The sequence below is a fragment of the Rhamphochromis sp. 'chilingali' genome (genome assembly GCF_963969265.1).
Source record: "Rhamphochromis sp. 'chilingali' genome assembly, chromosome: 12".
Taxonomy (NCBI): domain Eukaryota; kingdom Metazoa; phylum Chordata; class Actinopteri; order Cichliformes; family Cichlidae; genus Rhamphochromis; species Rhamphochromis sp. 'chilingali'.
The window spans coordinates 34,633,816-34,656,744 of NC_137939.1; the positions used below are offsets into that span (position 1 = coordinate 34,633,816).

The window sequence follows — 22,929 nt, forward strand, 5'->3', positions numbered from 1 at the left end:
ATGGCAGATGTCTGCTGGTCCCTGAGCCTCATTCTGCCAGGGGGTTCTTTCTGTTAAAAGGGCGTTTTTCCTTCCCACTGTCGCCAAGTGCTTGCTAATAGGGGGTTGTTTGATTGTTGGGGTTTTCTCTATATTATTGTAGGGTCTTTACCTTAAAAATTAAAGTGCTTTGAGGCAACTGTTGTTGGGATTTGGTGCAATATAAAAATTAATTGGAATTCAACTGAATTAAAAATACACACAACATAGTTTTTGGCTAATACTTAACTTATATGTGATTGTTTTCTGTTTTGTCGAATAGTCAGCTGGTAAATTAGTTCTAAGAAACATCTCTCCTTCCAGTACGTGACATTCACTGCTCCAGTTTAGTTCCCTTTCTTTTCAGGCACTTTAAAAAAATCTTTTGGAAGTAATTTTATGTCTGTTTTTGACTTATTTGAGTAATTTTGGCCATCTAGCCACCCATTCTCTTCTGTTTATCCTTGTCGGGGGAGCGGGGGGCTACAGCCTATCACAGCTATCATCACCAAGTGGTGAAATCAAACACAGGACCTTCTGGCTTTGAGGCAACAGCTAATCACCACACCACCGTGCTACCCTAGTAATAAGCAATTACACGAGATTGAGATTACACATGCATCAGATAAAAAAAAAAACCCAAAAAACATTTTAAAAACCATGCTGTTATTTCATTAGGTTTTTCAGTTTTTTGCAGCAAATAATTTAAGAAAATTTTCAACACAATTATGAATGATGTCTCTCAATCCCACCTGGAGCACCTTCACCTCCCAGTCTGTAAACAGTTTGGTCATTCTAAGTATCAGAAAGGAGGAATATCAACGCTGAGTGTGGGTGCAATTTCACACTCAGACCCGCCCCTTTCTTATTGTGCCCATTTTCAAAACACATTGATGGCGATGGCGAAAACATGCATCTTAAGGCTTCAAAAAAGGATTTCACAAACCAATATGTAATGTGATGATAGCTATGTTCGTCTTTAGTTAGGTGAACACCAATGATCAGATGGTACTGTAATGTCCGAGTAAGCGCTTCACTTTAAATGGAAGAACTTCCTTTCAAACATTTGGCAGAATGAGTCCACTTTCTTACTGTTAAATGGTTTGTGGATTGTGCATTATGAATGTAAGCTTGGTGATTTTAGCCTGTTTGAAATAAACTTTGAGCTGCTTCACGTTAAACATGAACATCCGCAGTAGTGGATCAGACATCTTACCCAGCACTGCATACAACAAGCACAATCCGTGTGGTCCTTCTGTGGAAAGAAACGAATATTGGAATGTTACACAGACGGGAAGAAATAAAAAATAAATACAACAATTTAATCACACGATATATCAGGGAAAAAAGCTGCACAATACAACTTTTTGATCTAAACGTCTGCGGACTCCCACAAACATCAGCAGAAAAAGAAAACACACTGACGGAAGAAATGATTACTTAGACCACCAATGCTCTGTGTGTGTGTGTGTGTGTGTGTGTGTGTGTGTGTGTGTGTGTGTGTGTGTGTGTGTGTGTGTGTGTGTGTGTGCAAGGCTTGGAGCAGCAGAAGAAGAGGGGAAACTCATGACTCAGCACGTTTTTTTACCATTTATGATTAACGGTTAATTTGGGAGAGTGGCTCCCTGTGGGTGTGTATGTGCTTGTGCAACTATCTTTCTGAGGACCAATGGGAGTTTACGACATTGTGGGGACATATGTGGTTACAGGAGACGTCTGTAAACGAGAGGACATTTTTAAAAAGGGGAACATTTGTTTAAAAAAAGAAAAAGTAAGGACAGTTTTCAAAGTTAACAGACTTGAACGTGAGTTGTTTTGTGTGTGTGTGTGTTTAAGATGTGGTTAGGAAAAAGTTGACATGCATGGATATTGTCAGACAACAGTTTTTAATGTAAAGACACTTTTATTTTGGAATACCAGGGGACCCAAGAATGCATTATGTCAACAAGGGTTCTCACAAAGACATATGCACCAACGTGTGTGTGTGTGTGTGTGTGTGTGTGTGTGTGTGTGTGTGTGTGTGTGTGTGTGTGTGTGTGTGTGTGTGTGTGTGTGTGAGACACCTGTAGATGCTGACTGAGCAGCTGCTTAACTGGCAGCACAATCTGACTCAGGGCTTTACAAACACACACACACACACACACTGAGCTTTAATCAAATCAAAGCTTTATTGAAGCTCATTTGTTTCTCCACTGCAGCTTGTCATGATAACAAGCCTGAAGTCCTGACAGAGGCTGACATTTGGCCCCGCCTACCTGGTATGAAAACACTGGAGCGATCAGTCTCACAGTCACTGGCAGAGGCAAGTGATTGATGTAAGTTTGCAGTTTACAAAAAGACTTAATTGTAAAAATCAGGGTCAAAGGAGGGGCTATGTGCTTACCTGCTGCTCTCTGGCAGGTAGCTCCATGCCCTCCTGGGTTTTAAATGCACCTTAGAACACACATGCATCAACACTACAATGAGCGGGTGGAGGGAGGTTTGGAGTCTTCACACCCCCCCGTTCTCTGTTGCCTGGTGGGGCAGAGAGGCTGGGAGGAGGAGTTGGCTGTCCAATTGGGGTCTGGAATGTGGGGCCTCCCTGCTGCTGCGGAGTCGGGGCAGTCTGCTTCACTCCACCCCAGGGAAGAGGGTAACACTACCTGGGTCTGGGTGCAGTTTCCCCCTCCAGGAGCAAGGGTACCTAGACCTGGGGTTTAGAGTACACTTGAGGAGTGTGATTGTGTGTACAGTGTCTATTTATGTCTGTCTCCACGTTGGTTGAATGTTGAATAATTGCATATGAGAGCATGAGGGTGGGAATGGATGTTTGTATCTGTGTGTGCCTGTATGTCTGTGTCTATATGTCAGGTCGGGTATCAGACGCCACCTCTCTGGGGACATCTCAGGCCCTCCAAGGTATGGAGGCCTATCTCCCCCTACCACCACTTCCCTTGCCAGTGGCGAACTCCCTCAGACATCGGTGCGTTGGTGGTTCTTTGTGTCCGGGGATGGGCGTCCAGGTACACACCGGCTCACTCCTTGGTGACTGCTTATCGGGGCCTGGAGCCTGGGGCTCGCTCGGGCCCCTTCGGAGGTGGGGTGCCCTCGGCCTCTCGGCCTGGGGCTCGGTCACTCTGGCACAGCTGGCTGCCGGCGGAGCTCACGGGCACTGCAACCCCCCTGGCTTCTGCTCCGCGGCTGCTGAGTGAGCCCTCATCTGGGACTCTCCTCAGCTCTTCCTGGGATAGTGGAGCGGCTGCCCCTCTGTTGGTCTTCCTTGGTCTCTTGTGTTCTGGGGGCCTCTGGATGTCTGGAGTTTTGATCTCCTCCATACCTGCTTCATGCCCAGGAGGACGGGGCTGTGGCCCCCCCACACCCTCTAGCAGATCATTACATGAAGGAACCTTTTAAATACAAGCGCGTCCATGCTCACAGGTGTACACACGGGTGATCACACCCTCAAACTACACCCTTTTTGGGTCCTACCTCAAAGCACATGTCGATCCTACATGATGCACAATAATATTCAGTATTTAGTATTTACTGTTATATTCCCATAGATCATCGCGATCTATGGGAAGCAGGTTTACAAAGTTAAATTTAATCCTCTCAGGCTCAAATTAAAGTTTTTGTTGCTAATGCACAACCAAGTCCTGCAGTGGTACTTCTGAGTAAAAAAAAACCCTCATAAAATATGTATGTGGGGTAATCAGGTTGTTAGTTTTTAACTGTTGCAAATCGGCAACGCCTGCCTTGAGAGGGTTAAGAGATTTAAGACTTTTTTGACCCCATATACTGTCATGGCCTAAGATTTTGGCAGTGGCACAATTGTATGGCCTTCTGCTTGTCCACCCACTACAAAAAAACCCTTAAAAAAAGCAACTAAAACAAATATTAGAAATAATAATAATAATCTTGTTACTCAGTGTAGATTTATGGGGACAAAAGTAGTGAGTTTTATTTATCTGTCAACAAGTACAGAGTATTTCTTTTAAAGCAAGTATTTCCTGTTTTCATATAAAAAAAACCTGTCCACATGACAGTGGAAAAGCAAATGAGATTATCAGGGATTAACAGATGGGATTATGACCCTAACCCTCACCGTGTACAACGTCTATAAAGGTCAAAACACAGAAAAAGTTACGTTTCCAAAATTAGAAGTGCATGTATCAGCAGGACCTAAAATGAACTCCAAGAATAAATAAAATAAATATGAATAAAGTGTTGAACTGGAATCACTGCATGCACAGTTTGTCCAGACTTGAAATAATCAGGATACATTTCTGAAAATTAAAACCCGGTATGGGATGAAATGTCTTTCATTCATGAAAATAATCCATATCTATGCAAAGTTTATAGAGTAATTTCAAATACATTAAGTCTGGAACTTAACACTGCATTTACAGAACTTTATCTCTCTCTGTCTATATCTATATATCTATATATAACATTAAATATATATTCTCAGTCTGATGTTTCCTTTGCATGTACACAGGGGATGCAGTCATGCATAATGCAAAAGGTTAAAAGCTATTTCATCATTGCAGAATTGAATCCATCTTTCACTTAGTGTCATTTGGTCATGCGAGCCATCTTCAATATTTAATCTAAAGTAAGTTCAAGATGCAGCAGCACAACATGCTTTCACCCAAATAGATGAGGAAAGAAATTGTGTAGGACATTAGTGATAGTCCAGATCTGTGAATAGTTTTTCATCTTTACTTGTCAAAATAAAAGGACCGTTTACTTTTATGACTGCCTTTTTTTCTGCGTTCCTACCATTGCTTTCGGCGATCAGTTGAAGTGTGTTACTTCTCTCTACAAATCTGCAGACAGCAAAGAAGGCCACCCTCGGTCCATTTACAGAGATAGACAGCAGGCTTTTGGTCAAAAGACCATAATTGATGTTGCTTTTCTTCATAGTTTACACTGCAGTCTGTTTAAGGTTTCAGCACTAAAAGTCACTTGGTGAAAGGGATACTGTAGGGGGCAAAATTAAGGGATAAAAATAACCAGAGGCAGAGGCAAAGCTATGTAGACCACAGGGAAATCCCCTTATTGCCTCCAGCAAATCTGACCCTGGACATAATGGAGACTTTAAAGGAATATAATAGCTGGCCACGAAAACATAAGCGTTACCAATTCAGTTCCTAACAAAGTGTAAAATGTACTTGCTATCACAGCCCTCCAACCCCCAGTTGTATTTTGTTGAACAAATTCATGAAATCATAACAGAGTTGGATCTTTAAATGAGTGGTTATTTTATCCTCTTAGACTGAGTCCAAATGTACTTTTGTGTCAGTGTGAAGTAGTCACACTCGAACGTCAAGGAAGGTGGTAGGGAAGCAGACTATGCAGACATTTTGGGTTTCCAAGGTGAGCAATTTATTTGCAGTGAACTTAATTTAATGTATAACTTAACAAAACTTTCCCCAAATCAATTCATTTAACAAAACTCAACATAACATGGCTCTGGTGACACAGCTCACCTCTCCTCTCTCCTGCATCTGGTAGAGACTGGCTTTAAATAGGGCCATCAATTTCCCTCCAATTGCCCAGCCAGTACCACTCACTCAACTGAGGGATCTAAAACTCTACTCAGGTTATCTAAAAACACAAAACCTCTACACACTTCTAATATGCACATTTACACAACTAAATGGCAGTATTAACAAAAGGAAAAACATTCAACAAATCCCTTTAAACATTAACACAAACAAAAGGAAGCATCTCTCTGGAAAAAGAAACCCCTCCACATGGTTTGACCTGATGATGTCATGTGTGACATGATCAGGACTTTAAAATGAGGAAATGCCAAGCGGGCGTTTCCCCACACTCATGATGACTGAAAAGACAAACAGAGTAAGTATGAACAAATGACTTAATCTGTAACATAATAAAGTATAAAGAAACATAACTTAGTATTTGTCTTAATTTGCAGAATGTTTGATTTGCCGGCAACAAAACGCTTACACAAACAAACCCGGGATAGTGAGTGAAGCAATGTTACTTGACAAATAGCAAATCATAGCAAATACATAGAAACAGAATGTGTACAATGTGCAAAAAAAAGGTAAACACATATGGGACAAATGGAGAGAATTACAACTGCTTCTCCACTTTGTCACAGTCAGAAGTTAAACATTTTCTCATTCCTGGAGAGGGAATGGGTATTCATGAGAACGTGAGGGGCAGCAACCCTGAGAGATAAAGTCCTCGGGCCACGTTCATGAGACGAAGCATCAAAAGTTAATGGCCCTCAGTGCTTTCTCAAGGAACTTCTGTGATAACTTCAAAGTCCCTTAACAAACAGAATTCAGGGCTTTTTAAGATTTTTCAGGTACATTCTGACTCCCTGATTTGCTTGTTCACGTCACTTCTTAAATGGAGACTACTTAATGTTTAAATACCTTTGTCCTCTTATAACAAATACTTTTATATACCAAGGAAATGAGAGTTTAGACTCTGTTTTATGGTGCAGGAAAGAATCCAGTTAGGAACATCCATCCAAAGCTTACCCAAAGTTGGTTCTGGCAAAGCAGGGCATCCTTTTCTCCAGCATTGTTTTCCAGTTCCTCCTGTTGGAATCCAGATGCCACAAGTCAAATTATATCAGTCAATCAACTGAGCTTTTGTATATACTACTAAGTGTTTCTGCAACTTTAATTTCTTCTGAGGTGCTCCCTCAGAGATAAGATATATATTCTTGGCAGGGACTCCTGCATCTACCAAAGGGTTTCCTCTGAGTTGGGAAAACCTCCAAGGGGAAGTGCTCAGGAGGCATCCTGATTAGATGCCTGAACCACCTCATCTGGCTTCTTTCGACACAAAGGAGCAGCAACCGCACTCCGAATTCCCCCTGGATGTCTGAGCTCCTCAGCCTATCTGTTTGACCCAAGCCACCCTATGGAGGAAACTAATTTTGGGTACTTGTATCTGCGAGCTTTGTCGGTCACTTCCCGGAGCTCCTGGGCACAACTAAATGAAATTAAAAGCTTGCTTTCTGGCTCAGCTCTCTCTTCACTACTGCTGGGGAATATGTTTGATCAACGAGGGCTCTCGTAAAGATAAATCTCTTTTTGCTCTTCAACAAACAACAATAATCAATAACCAAGCTGTAATTTCTTCTCCTTGATTCTGTTTGTTTCTCAAAGCTGACCTTTTCAAATCTCATGAAATCACTGGACAAAGCTGTCAGCTCTCTTTCCGTCCCTCCATCTCTCTCATTCCCTCTCTCGGCCTCGGGCGGATTTTAATCAAGAGTGTTTCCTGATAATGAAAACCTGCGATAACGACTCTTTTCTTGCTGCTGATAAGCACCGCAAAGCCTGGATCATTGTTCTCCATTAATTAGCCTGTACCCTTGCCAGTATTTGATGGGTTGACGCCGACACAGCGGGAGAGTGACCCTGGAGTCATCTCACAAATGAGCAGAAAATTGTCTGATGTGTGAGGAACTGGCACCGACACAAATGTGACTGTACCTTCACAGAAACTGAACGCCGTTTCTGTCACTACTTTATGGATTTGGACGTTGTTTTTGATGTTTCCACACTATATACACTCCGTCCCCCCGAGCAGAACCAGAAGAAACACCAAACTTCAGTTCAACTTTTCCATTACACTTTAGTGAAATCACACAAATATACAAACTCAGCAGAAGGCAATGGCAATGATATAAAAACTGACACAGGCTATTACATGAAGATTCATCATCATCGTCATCATTACATTTTAATTCAGCAAAAATGACAAATAAAAACAAGGCAATGGCAAATGGTCTCAAAAAATGGGCCCTGAATACATCCTGGAAAGCGCTGCATCAAGGCGACATGTATTTCTGCGTTTTTAGTTTTCAAACAGAACAAAAACTGTTTTTCCAGGCAGAGAGATGAACGGCAGCGCTGCAGAGCTGCTGGCGGCAGATCAGGAGGCTTCGATGGTGGGTTTCGTAGTTTCACACATTCTTTGTGTTGCATATGAAAAGAAGGTCGGCTGGTTATGAGAAAATGTAAAGACCTGCTGAAGAGATATGTTTATATTATAGTATTTTGTGTGTTTTGTTACATTTGGTTTCATATCTTCTATTTTTCTGTTTTTATTCATTTATTCTGAAAATTGCATTGCAGGATTTTATCCCTGCATTTGAAATAATTCATCTCCTCACTTCAGTCAAGCTACAACCGAGACTGTGTGTGGATACTTTCAATACCATTTTCTTTGTGTTTGATGGGAAAACATTTCTAAAGGAAACTGGTCTGGAATGATTGACCAGAAGGTTTGTTGAGGCTGGAAATAATATGAACAGGTGATAAATGCTGATAAGGCAACATGATAAATCCTTTTGTTTGTTCTTTTAATTTTCACAACAAAGACGACATCAAACTATCCTTCTTACTACATTTTTTAGATTTCTCGCACTACAACTTGGATTTTGCTTTAAGCCACCTCCAAGCAGAAGCCCTCACTGGGTTTCATGAGCTCTACAGTTACTGACTGGGCAGTTATTTGGGTAATTTAGAAATGGAGACATTTTTAATGCGCTTAACATCGTGACAGGATTAAACCCAAACCATGATCCTATTCTAAACCTAACCACACAGTGGACCAAAACAGGAACTTCAAGCTATAAAAAACAGCAAACTAAGTGAGAAGATATTGCAATCGCAATTTCATTGGACAAATACGTTTCCCTCAGCACACGACTGACACGGCGTTTAGTTGTACAGTAAAGTTTTAGGTGCCTCAATTAGCAGTTAATCTGAATGTTGTAAACATGTAAGAAATTAGCAGAAAAGTTCAGGATTGCTTGAAAGTTGTGACAGTTTGTGAAAATCTAAAAACATAACACATAAATACTGAAAGAAGCCTATCATTGGTTTTTGTGACAGGTTATTTCCAGCCAAAACTGAAAAAAATGAGTATAATGGTGGAGGACAAAAAGTATTAATTTGTTTGTGGCAGATGGTTAAAAGGGAATGTTTTTATTTTGTAAAAGTAAAATGTTTAAATCTTACATTTATGTGTAATTACTAATGAAATAATGTGATTTTTGGACTGTCGCGCATGGTCACCTGTTTTTTTAGGTTATATATTTATTATATATCTAAAAAAGAGCTATACATGACATCTACAGTCATGCTGACAGCCATGCCCTGTACAATAAACATCTTGCATTTTTGATTATATCTTTTTATAATTATCATGAGACAGCTGCTATTGAACTTCAAAAATTGCAGCTCTACCAAATTTTAGTCATAATAATATGTGGCATCCGGCCGTGATTCATAAACTAGATTCACCGTCAGCTTCCTAATAAATAATGACAGGGATTTATCAAAGTTTGCTTGGTGAAGCCTCATGATCCAACGCTCGCAGCACCCCAAACACCGCCTGAATGAACAATCAGATCCTGAACTAAGACACAAGATCCAGTGTGAGCGGCGCTTCTCGACTGGTGGTTCAGGGACCCAGACCAGGACTTTTGGACTGTGTGTTTAAAATCCAGGACTATATTCTGAAAGTGCTTATAGATAAAATTTATTTGAATGCTGTGGATCCTGATGGCACAGCAACCAAGAAGCCTCCGCTCAGAATATTAATAATAATTATAACTGTAGTAATAATAATCATATTATGGTACAATAAAGACATCTGACCCCCCCGTTTGAGCTCAGAGGGGAGTCCAGTGATTCGCTGTTGCTATGGTACAATGAAGCCCGCTGGGATCCGCTGTTGGCTCAACTCGTCTGTCAGTCACCCAACTGTCTGTCTGGAGTCTGCAGGGGTGGGAGGGGCCTAATGAGGTGGGGTCAGCCAGCTCCCATTGATTTCCAATGGGAGGTCAGTGCAAGTTTTCTGTAGGGAAACTCTCTGACCTACTTCTGCTGCTGATTACTGAACCTCCCGCAGATTATTAATGGCAGTTATACCATTGAGTTTAATCTACCATTAGTATAAAATGGATTTTTTTCCCACAGGAATTCAATGAAAGCTTTACAATGTGACTTGCATCTTAAGATACCATTAATGATAAATTGTTGGTTAAGAGATTTCCCAGAAAGTTAAGAATTATGGTCAGATTCATCTAAATGATAAACAATACATAATATGAAAGTGGATTTGTTCTCCGTGGTCACCTGATTGTTTCCAAAGAATCTGATAAATATGTCGAACTCTTCACTGGGTATTGATTCCATTACAGATGGACGATAAACTCTTCATTAGGTTTGAAGGGGACATTTTTGTAGTTTCTAGCACTGATTTCAAATCCAATTCTTCGAAATAACACAATGGATGGAAATATAACAGAAAAATAGAAAAATCCATTTTTTAACCAATGGGGGATTAGTGTACAGTAAGAATACGATGAATGGAGCAACTAGTTTCAAATAAGAGATTCCTAAGAAAAAATACAAAATGATAAACATTAAATCAACTTGTTTATTTTCTGTCAAAAATAAGAACAACACCATTATACTAAATGTATTTTTGTCAATTGATCTTCAGTGGGAGAGCTCCATTTCCCTGCTGATGTCTTTCCCCAACCCCTTCTTTGCTTTTAAAACTCCTTAAGAACATCGTCTGGTAAGGAGTCGAACGATTCAACAACTCGTCAGACGGTTCGCCATGTGAGTGAAGTGAGTCTGATGGGCGATTCTGATCAATAAAATTGATCAGTCTCTCTGCCTCCTTCTTGGTTAATAACTCCAGGCTGAGAGGAAACAGACAGACGGATGGATTTGATGAATTGACTATGTGCACGATGGGAAATGACCGACTGAACCAGAACGATTTGTCACATTTCTCAATGTTTTTCGACACGTCCTGTTTCTGACTGCTCTTAAACTGGACATAAATGCAGGAAACAAGTAATGAGTTAAAAAATTAAAATGGCAAGAATGAATATGAAGTGTGACCAACAGTTCTGGCTGTTTCCCAGGCTGCACATGGACTGTTTTATGACCTGTTAAAGTGTGTGTGTGTGTGTGTGTGTGCGCAATTAACGTCTGATGCTGTTGGGCTCTTCCTTCTGCTTTAACGCTGTACAAACTAATAAAACTGTCTACATCCTCCAACAATAAATATAACCCATTGTAAAAAATAAATTAAAACAAAAATAATAAATATCTCACCACTGGAGAATGTTAAAAACGCTGAGTTGTGTGTGTGTGTGTGTGTGTGTGTGTGTGGATGGATGCACGTAAAACAGGGTGTAAATCAATCTGTTTTTTGTTTTGTTGTCACAGGAATTTAACTTCGCTCTCCTTCAGTCTCTGTTGCCTCCTCCCAGGTGCACGTGTGTGTTCAGAGGATGGACATGATGTTAAAATGTACACACACACATTCTTGCTACCACAGTGGAAACCCACCCAAGCATCGTTTTATCCCAGCTGAATTTAAACTTGATTGTAAAGGTTTTCTTTTCCTATTCACTTTATTTGCTAGTATTCTTTGTATCGAAGTCTGTTGGCGGCTGACATCAGATGGAACCTCTCAGGAGTTTGTGAGATGCGTTCAGTGCTGCACCAGGAAAGAGTGTCACTACATCTGACGAGCCCGAGCTTCATGGACGAAATGCTTCCATTACCATTCGTTGGTTTGCCCAACTAAAAGCAGGATTCAGGTATCAAAGAAAAGTGGAATATTGGCCTTGGTGCAAATGGAACATCTGGAAATAAAATCATGAGCTCAGTCTCATGGCAATTCATGAATGCATGATGTAAAATAAATCTGTTATTTTCGTTGCCACAATTTAAGGCTACCAATAGGAATTTTTAATCATAGCAACTCAGCTTAATATCTGCAATTAGCATGAGGATTGTTTTTTCTGGACAAACAACAAAGAAATACAAATTGGCGAACTACTCAACCACAAGAAAACTCCTTCTAGAAGCAAGTTGTGACAGCCATCTTGGAAACTCCTATAGGCAATTATGTTGAAGCCCCTAAATTAAACGTGGAGACAGTCCCACCATTAATTCCTATGACAGCATAAAAACTACATGCAGGGAACCACAACTTAAATCTGTAAAAACTGCTTTAAGTAGATCCAGCCTTTCTGCTACAGTAAGTAGTTATCATAGTTATCATAGTGTGGCTGTTGATAGGCTCATTGATCCGAAAGTGCCAATCAACAGCTGATCTTTTCAGGACTTTTTGCAGGAGATTTCTTGTAATGTCTCTGCCACAAACCAGTCCTTGCCCAGACGAAAATGCAACATGTAATTAGCGTGCTACAAACTGCCAGCTCTTGACATGCTAGCTAGCCAATCGCTCATTTGTTTATCCACGTGTAAGTATGATCAGCAGAGGGGGGCTGAGCTGCTGAGATGATGGTCTGGTCAGTTCTGGTAATTTGAGGGTATCTCATTAAACAGCATAAAACTAAAAAGCTATAATTTTAAAGTCACATCTTGTGCTGTTTAATGTTCATGCTAACATAAAAAAGCTACATTGGCACCAATGCTAAAAACAGATTCATGTTATGCAACTATTGCCATGACACTAGGAGTGCAGGTATAACAGAAACAGTCTTTAGTATTTGCCCCTGCACACCTTTAGTCATTCCTGCCCCTAAAACTTTTACCTTCCATCCTCTGATTTCTCTCTATAATGAACTTTACGTTCACACGAGTAACTGAAATGAGCATGGAGCGTTTTTGCCTCCTCTTCTTCTCAGAGACCTTTCCTTCCCCAGTCGGTTTGATGGATGACGTTGCCTCCATCTTTTTTCGGCCTGATCAGTATTCTCCCTCTCTCCTCCCTCTCAGTATTCTGGCAGCATCTCCCTCCATCCTTCCTCCTCACACTTTAGCATGCAAAAAGAGAATCTGACCTCCCGCTTTCATCCTCAACCTCCCGTGTTACTCTAACATTTATTTCTCCTATTTACATTTGAAGGAATTCAGGTTTTCTTTTTCACCTTTTGGCACAAAAATACCCCTTCTCTCTGCAGTTCAACAATAATTTCTCCTCTTCCTCACTTTTCAGCATGCAGAGGGAGTTTACTCCTGCCCTACAGTTTATATGCATCGCCCAGCACCTTTTTTTTTCAGTATTCGCTGGTTTTCTTCTCTCCTCCACCTCATCGCTGAATTATATCCGATTTATCTGTTCTTGATGACTTTGAGTTTAAAGGGCGAGCTGAGATTTTCATTATTTTTTTTACAAAAAGACTGGAGATCTGATTTGAGATTTCAAATGCATCAAAGATACAGATCAGGTGATTTAAACGGTGCAACTACAAAGAAAAAGATTTTTAATTGAGCTGCAGATACGATCAGTGATCTAATGGCTGAGTTTCCACTGCAGCAGCAGCAGGAAAACACACACACACACACACACACACACATACAGGTTGGTGAACAGTGGTATTGGTATGGTAGTGGCTTCCCTCCCTGTTCTACAATTAATCATCTTAAAGGCAGTCTTTTATCAGGACCCTTTCCTCCTTTTCCTCAATCCTCCCTCCCTCACTCAGGTCCTTTTGGCCCCAAAGATTCAAACGACAGTGAAACATCAGCAAGAAAGAAAAAACAAAAGGTGCTTGGTTGCTCTATGGCATTGCAGAGAGCCAAAAGACAGATGCTTCATGGTGGAAGAACATTTTCACGCAAAAAAACTGGCTTTAAGTTTTGACAACCCCGTTGAGTTTTTTTTCACAGCTTGGTAAAACCATTGATGTTTCGGGTTTTCTGTGGTTTGCATATAGGACTAACCTGCAGGTTACTAACCTGGACACCATCTTACGCTAAAGATATGCTTTCTGGGTTATTTCTCATTCTCAATTTAAATCTACAAACACCATGTGTGTGTACAACTTTTTTTTACCTATTAGTTTTCCTCTTGTGTATAAAAATGGTCTACACTTTACGGTCTACATTCAGTCAAACCTCTCATCAAACATTTTTTTTATACATTAACATTAATGACATTTTCTGGCAATCAGCTGTAAGTTGGCAGAAATATGCAAGAACTTTTCTGGCTTTTGAACTATATTTAAACACACCAAAAAAGTTGAGGACCTAAAATCTTGTTCCTGTTAGAAGCTTAAACGTGAAAGGCCCTGAAGCAGTTTGCATCTTATTTAAAAGGGGAAAGCAAAAAAATACATACCAGTCTTCCACTGGCACACATTTACACAACATTAGTTTTGACTGACCAGTTCTGGTGCAAGTTGTTTGCTGGATGCCATATAGTTCGACAGAACTAGAAGATTAAAATCTGCCTCAAATCATTGTTGAGTAGAGGTTAGTTTGTGTTTTTAGTTTTCAAAAGGCCAAATACCTATGCAATCAAACTACATCCCAAACTGACCTTTGGGCAATATTTACAAGCCAGTTTCATGATGTGAAAATGTTCTACCACACAGGTGGGACTGGGAGGTTGAAGGGTGCATTGTTGCCATGTTGGAAAGGCCGACGTTCACACAGAGAATAAGAGCTTTTCACACAGAGCTTTTCTGAGTTGCAGTAGTTCCAAACTTCTTCATGAGCATAATTTTTACTTGTAAGGTTTTAGAACTTAGGTGTGTGAAAGCCCTGGATGAGGCAACAAAAGCTCAGACTCCATCTGAAGCGCTGCCTATAACGCTACCCAAACCTTCAGGACAAACCTCCATCCAATGCCGCTCTGGAAATCTGTTCAAACAAACAACCAGTTTGGCAAATAAAAGCACCAAAAAGTTCAGTTTGTTTCCTCATCTTCCACATACAGAGCTTCTAACACAACAGACTCCAGTTGAATCCAGTTTGGTTGGGTCTGGGCCTGATCCGATGGTGAGGGGACGGTCTTGGTTTGGCTTGAACCGTCGCTCTGCCTCCTGGCTCTTGCTCTTCCTCCAGATTCTGATGTAGCATAACGTTCAGTATACAAGTTCAGCTCTTTAAAATCCATACCGTCAAATCCACAAAGTTCTTATTACATGTTAACATTTCAATATTTTTTTCCTTTCTTTTGTATTCTTTTTTTATACTTTGTCATCATTATTATCTTTCTTTTTTTTGTTGTTTACAATTATGGCCACAAGTCTTAAGAGTTCTTGAGTCCGGTCCGGCTAAAATTCTATTCCGGGTTGTTTTCAGTCCGGATTTGGTCCAAGTCCGGTCCAGTTCTGATGTGATCCGGTCCGGTCTTTACATGGCACTGGGCTTGTAGCTCTGCACAGTATTTCCCCCTGGGCATGTTTAGCATGGTGCTGTAAAGCATGGCTGTATATGTATGTGCAAGGTCTGTCGATAAAGCGCTGCACCAATAAACGTCAAAGTTTGTATCCAGGACCCCAGCGTCTAGGTTCTTGTGGGCCTGAAAAATGCCTGTTACTCCACTTTTGGAGATTTTTTCTGTTGAAAAATTCTACAGTCAACCTACTTATTTACAGACCTTGCCTGTGTGCCTGTGCTGGAATGTATTCAAAACGTAATGCTATATTCGTTTATATTCACTTCTAGTAAATTATTCACAATTCTGGCGAATTCCACAGTCTTGATTGGTCGGGCAGTACATTACTAAAGAGTCTTCTTGGCCAGTAGGATGGCCAGAGGCCAGCATGACTGACCAATGATGGAGGGTCGAGGGTCGAGGACGAGCAGGAATCAAAGGTGGGGAGAAAGAGCGAAGAAGGAAAGAAAAGGAAGGTAGAGAAGGAGTAGGACGAGGAAAATTAGGAGGTAAACTTCTGATGGACTGTGAAGAAAAGAGGGAGGACGGGAAACGGTTATGGACACAGGTACTGGTCTGTCAGTAGGCATCGGGCTCAGTGTGCTGTGGTATAGAGTGATTGTCCAGAGAATCGAGTGGTTATTTAAACAGCAACTTAGAAACATTTAGATCCTGACGAGGCTTGGCCGAACAAGTCCAAGGTCAAGTTATATCATCTCCCTTCAGAGTCCTTATTACTCTATGTCCAAATCCTCTTAGCATCCAGTGATTTCAAGTTAAGGTCAAGCCATCGGTTTATTGGACATTTAGTTTATTTGCTTTCGTCTTCTTCATTAAAGCTTAAAACAACCAACTGAATCCAAAAAAGTCCACGGTAGGGTCAGATATTCCAAATCGGTGACTTGACTTTGTCGCTTCCAGCCTCAAGTTCTGACCTGACTTCCTTACAGTGGATTCTTCCAGACAATGCTAAGGGTATGGTTGAGGATAAGTGGTCCAAAGTTACGACATCAGTAAAGAGGCTTTGAACCTCTGTGGTAGGCCTTGACTTAGCCCTGGACTTGTTCAGATTATGATGAGGCTCTTAAAGTTCAATCCAGCCTGTTGTGTTTTTCCTGTGACTGTCTGACCATAGGCGTAGTTTCTTGATCCTTCAGACAGAACAAGCTTTTCAAAGTGTAGTCTGTAGCTTTCATGGAAACTTGATCCGACCTTTCAACCAAGCACCTGTTAAGTTCCGAAGCAAGCTGAAGTCAGGTCACTTTGTTCTCACGTCACATCCACTGTTCGGAGAAACGTGACACAGTCTTTAGCCCACAGCTACATCCCCTTTGTTTGATCCCTGCTTGCAGTAAAATCAAATCCAAACTGACAGATGCATCTAGAAGGGTTATTTTTTGCCCCCAAATGACTCAAAGTTCCATAGTAAATGTATCCGCATCGGTTTGGAAATCAATTTTCCACCCCAAAAATCCACCAAATGGAGGTAGTTGGGGTCCCACCCAGCCAGTCGATCTTCAAGTCAATCAATCCATCAACTGACAAATAAATTACTGATAGATTGATTGCTAATGCAACTGGAGCTGCGGCTGTCAGTTCGGTCCAACATGGAGCAGTTCGGCTGACTGTTTAAACAGTTCAGAAAAACCAAATGCCCTCATTTCCCCCTCCCCCATTCATCTTCCCACGCGCCCCCCCCCCCCCATCCATCAATCCATCAGTCCATTCATCCTTCCCCTTCTCTCAGCTGCTTCCAGACATCAGATTGATGGCTTGCTCCAGTTTGTGCCTCAGTTTGTGTTTGCGACAGTACCCATCCCGGTCCAGTGCTGTTAGGATCTGCACATGCGGGAAAAACAGAAGAAATGATATCAGCTAAGGGTATTGCTTCATGTCCCTGATATAAACAAACTTGTTCGTGCATCAGTGAAAATGTTATTTTGATAGAGGTGCTACGAGTGGTTCAGAGGATGTGGGAAAGGATCGTCTTGCTCAAGGTCAGGGTTGGATGACTAGCTGATTTATTATTTTACTGCCATGTAAGGTAAGTTGATGAGGCAAGTCTTAAGGGGAACCAAAGAACTGGAAGGTCGTGTTAGTTGCTTTTACAACATCAGTCATGTAGCGAATGCCAATGTCAAACCTCAAAGTTACTAACTCACTCACCTCTTCCTTGTACTTGTTGATGTAGAAGTAGAGCTCGCTGAGTGCACTCAGTGTGTTGAACTCATTTCCGTGGAGTCGGGACTGCTCCACCAGGTATGCGTCCATGTCCTGATCGCTGATGCTAGGCATCTTGGCTATATCCCTGTAATACCTGAAGGACACAAACAAAGTTAGCTGTGGTGACTAACTTCAGACTTTAACTGCATCAGCAAGTTAATGTGTAGCTTTTGGGTTAATTTACCAGGATAATTACCCAAGTCGCCAGCTCTAATGGTGTAATATTTTTACATTTTGCATGAGCAGGCCTTATTAATCATCAGCACTAATTAATGTGATTATGACCCCATACTATTATTCTAATAAGGCAAGAGTCTCAGTCTCTGCAAGCCTTTCTTCTTTCTTTCTTTCTACAGTTCTGCTCTTCAGAATGTAAATTAAGCTGTAGTAGCTACTTTAACATATTAATTCTGACAGGTTATATTGATCAGTCACTTTCTTGTCATAGGGCATCAGCTAATATTAGCAGGTTAGTTAACTGGTTATTTACACCTAAACCCAGCTCACTCATTTATTTTTCTTAAATATATAAATTAATTAACATGTTAGATACTTGCTTTACACAGGATGTATTAGTTAATAAGTTAGCGTGCTATCTACCTTTCCACCCAGCTCTTGTAGTTGGGGATGTCCTTCGCGTAGAGCAGTTTGTTGGATGGAGAGTCTTTGCCGAGCCGATGTTCAGACGTCGAGCAGGAATCCATGAAGGTCTGAGCGACGACTGACAAGCAAGCGTCGGTGATGCTGCTCTTGTGGATGTCGAACACAAACTGAGGATTCTTAATAACATTCACCCAGAACCTGAGAGGAAGGCTGCAAGAACAGAGAAAAGAGATGTTTTTAAAAAAACATTTAAACAGCTGTGACTTTACCTTATAATTTTTTTAAAATCCACATTCTTGAGCAACTTTCTCTCACCAGTTGCTCTTCCAGGTGTGTCGGACGTCTGGGTCAGTTATCTGTCGTTTGTCGGCCTGCTCGTCTAAGAAGTCGAACATGTATTTTATGGCCAATGGGAGTGCAGAGCCACGATGGGCGGTGCTAAACACAGTCTCAAACAGGTCATCCACAAACTTCTGCAGCGTCCCCTGTTGGTGCGAGGACCAAAACAAAGGTTTAAATATTTAAAAATTAGATAATAGAAAAAAAAGATCATTAACCAGAAACACTGGACAAATTCAGAAGGTTAAAATTAACATTTTACCTATTTTAATTAAACTAGATTATAATATACAAAATGTACATCTTCTGAAACTACAGTCTCTGCGTACAATGAAGATGATTATTACAGCCATACTTTAAGGCATTACTGTAACTTTAATCTTAAGCCCCACACTGACATCTGTGAAGGCTTGTGCTGTTTTGTTTGAGGTACCTTGGTTGCTAGAAGTCTGGTCAGGTAGATTTCAGAAACCATCTTGCTGCCACGGTCTCCTTCTCTCTGGTCGCTGTGCTCATGATTTTTCACCAGGTGCCACAGTTTAGTTCCTGGAAAGACACAAAGGCTCGATTACCAATCCCAGTTTTCCAGAAGCCACAGAAGTCTCAGTTTTACTCCTTTCTTTGGTTTATTATCAATTTATTTGAAGCAATTACCTGCAAATTTGCCAAAAACTGGCATCACTCTGTAGGTACCCTGTGTCAAACTTTATTTCAGGTGTTATTCATTAACTATAGAACTCCAATATTATCATTTTTGGTATCTAGATAATATAATTTCCTTTTTCTTGGCAGAGTTTTTGTCTGAGATAGACAAAACGTCCAAGTATATCAAAGATCATGACTGTGCTGTCACAGAAGTTAAATGTAATGCTGTCTCAACACAAGCAATGAATCCTGTTCATCTTTCACAGCATCTTTGAAACAAACTTAAAGGTCTAACACATGAAAACACCACAGATGTATCCTAATGTAAAGAAAGTTACTATATCTGAGTATATCTGCTGCCATATTACCAGTTTCCTGGTCTGGGGTGATCATTGGAGCTCTGGATCTCAGGCTGTCGGGACTGCTGGATGTTCTCAGTAAAGACTCTGATGGCACAAACAGAGAGAAAGATGTTCCTGATTAGTCATCTGGTTAGAAAAGAAGAGGCTGAACACTGATTTTGTGAGTCAATACTGTACTTTAATGGTGAGAACTGAACAACAACATCTGGCCTGGATATAAACTAAACTTTCACTGTTTTCCACACAGCTGCTATAGCTATAAAGGTAAACAGTCATTGTGCATAACTTCCAACAAACCACATCTGTATAACTTGTAACGCCCTCAAAAATACATCTGTGTAAAATTTATTTTCACCAACGGAATGTAAACGCTGTAATCTCGCAAGTGTTATGGATTAAATCAATCTCAGATTATTATTATTATTTCTGACTGCTGTGTTCCCCATTAATTCGTCTGTAGCGTCTCAGTGAGTTGTGCTAACTTTTACTTTCCACCTCCAAAGTTATTGTGACTCTCAGACGTGTTAAATACATTTATTTCCTCTTCACGTTAACTAGCTGTGGGCAGACACTGAAGGTAGCAAGCTGAGAAGACATGAGAACAAAAAATTCATTTTGATGAGTGAATATCGTGTTAGATTTTCTCTGTCACTTCACTGTCGGTCCAATCCTCTGTGTTTGCTTCCAGTTTTGGTGCCAACTGTTTCCTAAAAACATGTTTGAAGATGGTGATTGATGGTGTTGCCACACTGTCTAAATCAATCACCGTATACTCATATCAAAAGACTAAAGACTAAAAACGCCGTTCTTCTAACTTTGATAGTTGCTAGTTCCTGCTGTGCTCAAACATAAAAGATAGAGACTTCCTGTAGAGGTTGGGTTGTCCGTACAGGTTACCAGTAATCCAGATCATGGTACGAGTTTAAAAACCAGAAGAAGGAGGAAGCATAAAGCATTCTTTAAGTTTGTGAAGACGTTTCAAACCCTCATTACTTTGATTTATAAGCAAATTGAATGGATGCACTGAGCTGCTTTTAGAGCCAGCAGTCCACCACAGTGTTAATACTGTGGCGGATTCAGTCCAAGCGGGCGATGCCATTGGCAGTCATGATAACCTTGAAACTTGAAGGACTCCAGGCTACCTCAGGTTTGTTAAAAACAGATATGCTGGCATTTCTGCAGCGTGTACAGGCAGTACAGCAAATGTTAAATTGCAGTTAAAAAAATGTTTGGACTGTTGCTAAATTAAACTTTCCTCCATTTCTTGAAATATGTGCAATGTGGTAGAGAATGAAAAGTTTGCATGACCTATGAGGAGGTAATAGAAACGGGAAATACAGTCAGGTGAAATAAACCAGAATGATGCATTTGATATATGAAAAGTCTGGAAACCATTAACCCTGCCAATAAAACACGATGCAGAACTGGCCAGCAAGAAAACCTAATAACTGTGTGTGTGTGTGTGTGTGTGTGTGTGTGTGTGTGTGTGTGTGTGTGTGTGTGTGTGTGTGTGTGTGTGTGAGCGAGCGCGCTCAGTACCGTATCTGCTCAGCGATCTGGTGAAGGTGAAGGAGTTGGCGATGTTGTAGGCAGAAACCTGCTTCTGGACGAGCGCCACCACGGAGCCGTCTGTTACCTAGCAATGCACAGTGAAACATCAGTTAGTCAGCCAATCGCTCCATCAATCAGCTGACTAATTATCCGTTCAGCCAGTCGATTCTTATCCCGTCCACAATCTTGATAAAATCCACACGTGCCGCTGCAGGAGCTGATGAAGAACACGAACTTGCTCGGAGCTCAAACAGAGAGCGAGGGTGCACAGGCCGCTGAGATTTTAATAAATCGGCAAGAGGAAATGTTTTCAATCTGCAGCTGCACAGTCATTTTACGAGTGCTGTTTAAGTATTATGAAGTGGACTGACTGTATACTTACATTAGACCATTCTTTCATTCTATTACATCTTCAACAGTCTTCTTAATCCTCAAAATGATCTTATACTGTATGTATATTAGATTACATTATGTTACACTATATCACAATACTTCATGCAATAGAATTTTATGTTTCCTTATACTATATAGTATGTTCCATTACATTATGTTAAATATAAGAGTTTTCCTGGATAATGTTACGTAAATCAAAGCTTTGGTGCTGTCTGGGTTCAAAGGTTTGGCTTGTGGTTGTCAGTAGTTTCAAACTGTCTAATTTTCAATTCTTTCTTGTATTTGTGAAAGAAAACTGAGAAGATTTATTGACTTCTTCAAGTAAAACATCTGTTCTTTTCACCAAACAACATGTTCGGCTGGTTTCTGTAACAAAGCAATGTTTCCCATTAGTGTGCAAAAGTCAGGAATTCCACTAAGCTATTAATGAAAGACTTATATGTAATCTTACATAAGGTCTTCAGTTATTAACACAATGGTGCTAAAATCAGGAGTGGAAATATGAACACTACCTTCCTTTTTACTGTATAGTGGAGACATAACCCGACCTGCTGCTGGTAGAAATGTAACTGCACTTTTAAAGCTCGACAATTGTGATTGGTCTGTTAAGCACCATTGATTCCAGCTGTGATGTTCAGGATACTTTTTGCTGGAGTGTTTGGGAAAAACGTGTGAATACCACTCTCCTAACATTTTATTTGTCTCCATCGTGCACACAAGTGACTGGCGGCAGCAGCATCAGCCACTTGTGCAGGTTACGGTGTAGGCTGTACAGAAATCCAAATCAGCCGACAGACCGAGGACAGAAACACAGACTAAATACATACAAGGAGTGAAGGGAAGAGGGGAATTAAAGCACTGTGGGACAAGAACAAAGAAAGGAATAAAAAATAGGGAAAATAATAATAAATGGTATTTATGTTAACTAGACAAGATAAACAGTTAAAAGTTTCTTTACTGAAAATGTTTCAAATGTGGAGAAAATATTATATTCTTACTAAAAGGTTTCATGTGGATGAAACTGCTAACAAACAAACTTTCAGGTGATCTCTGCAGTAAATGCACGTCTGTACCTGGTAGTGCGCCAGCGTGTTGAGTCTCTTCCAGTCGCTCTCTATCTTAGTTGTCACGTCTTCGTCCTGCAGGATGATCCTTGTGAGCCGACCCTGACGCCACTCTGACATCACGAGCACAGACAAAGGATCAGAGAACTGTCCACCCAACCCCGAACTGCAGTCGTGTTTTAAATGAACTGGGCTTAAGTTTGACGACTCTCTGCTGGAGTATGTAACTGATTTATTTTTACTGACATTTTATTATTTACTGAAATTCTGATGAATGGGGACCTATTCTCCTCATTTTGTCATTCATACATGTATTCACCTAATTTAATACAATTATTAGATACACAAGTATATTTTGCAGGTGTTGTGTGTCTCAGAAGATGCATTTACCAAGAACTCACATGCGTAGTGACTGTTTACTCGGTGGTACAGGGTTTTTTATTTTTCCCCCACTAGGGATAAATTAGCATCCCCCGACTGGTTTGTAAGCAGTGCTGTCTCTAGGTAAAACCAGCCACAGTGGTTGTGGTTTCTAGCAACTGCTGCAGGCAACTTGTATAAAATTATCGCTCAACTACTTGCTGAGA

The 22,929-nt window shown here is 40.7% G+C and overlaps 1 protein-coding gene across 3 annotated transcripts in view; it reads right to left on the reverse strand.

The window, feature by feature from the left end:
* Positions 1 to 10,423: 10,423 nt before the first annotated feature.
* The window catches only part of plxna3 (plexin A3), a 143,380-nt gene continuing 130,874 nt past the window's right edge, over positions 10,424 to 22,929 (reverse strand). For all 3 annotated transcript variants that reach the window (XM_080897717.1, XM_080897718.1, XM_080897719.1), the window contains exons 31-38: positions 22,352 to 22,455; positions 20,874 to 20,970; positions 19,341 to 19,418; positions 18,761 to 18,873; positions 18,304 to 18,473; positions 17,986 to 18,198; positions 17,329 to 17,479; positions 10,424 to 17,001 (exon numbers count right to left, since the gene is read on the reverse strand). In XM_080897717.1, the coding sequence (XP_080753843.1) occupies positions 16,906 to 17,001; positions 17,329 to 17,479; positions 17,986 to 18,198; positions 18,304 to 18,473; positions 18,761 to 18,873; positions 19,341 to 19,418; positions 20,874 to 20,970; positions 22,352 to 22,455 (1,022 nt within the window). In that variant the 3' untranslated portion in view covers positions 10,424 to 16,905. The remainder of the gene's footprint in view (positions 17,002 to 17,328; positions 17,480 to 17,985; positions 18,199 to 18,303; positions 18,474 to 18,760; positions 18,874 to 19,340; positions 19,419 to 20,873; positions 20,971 to 22,351; positions 22,456 to 22,929) is intronic.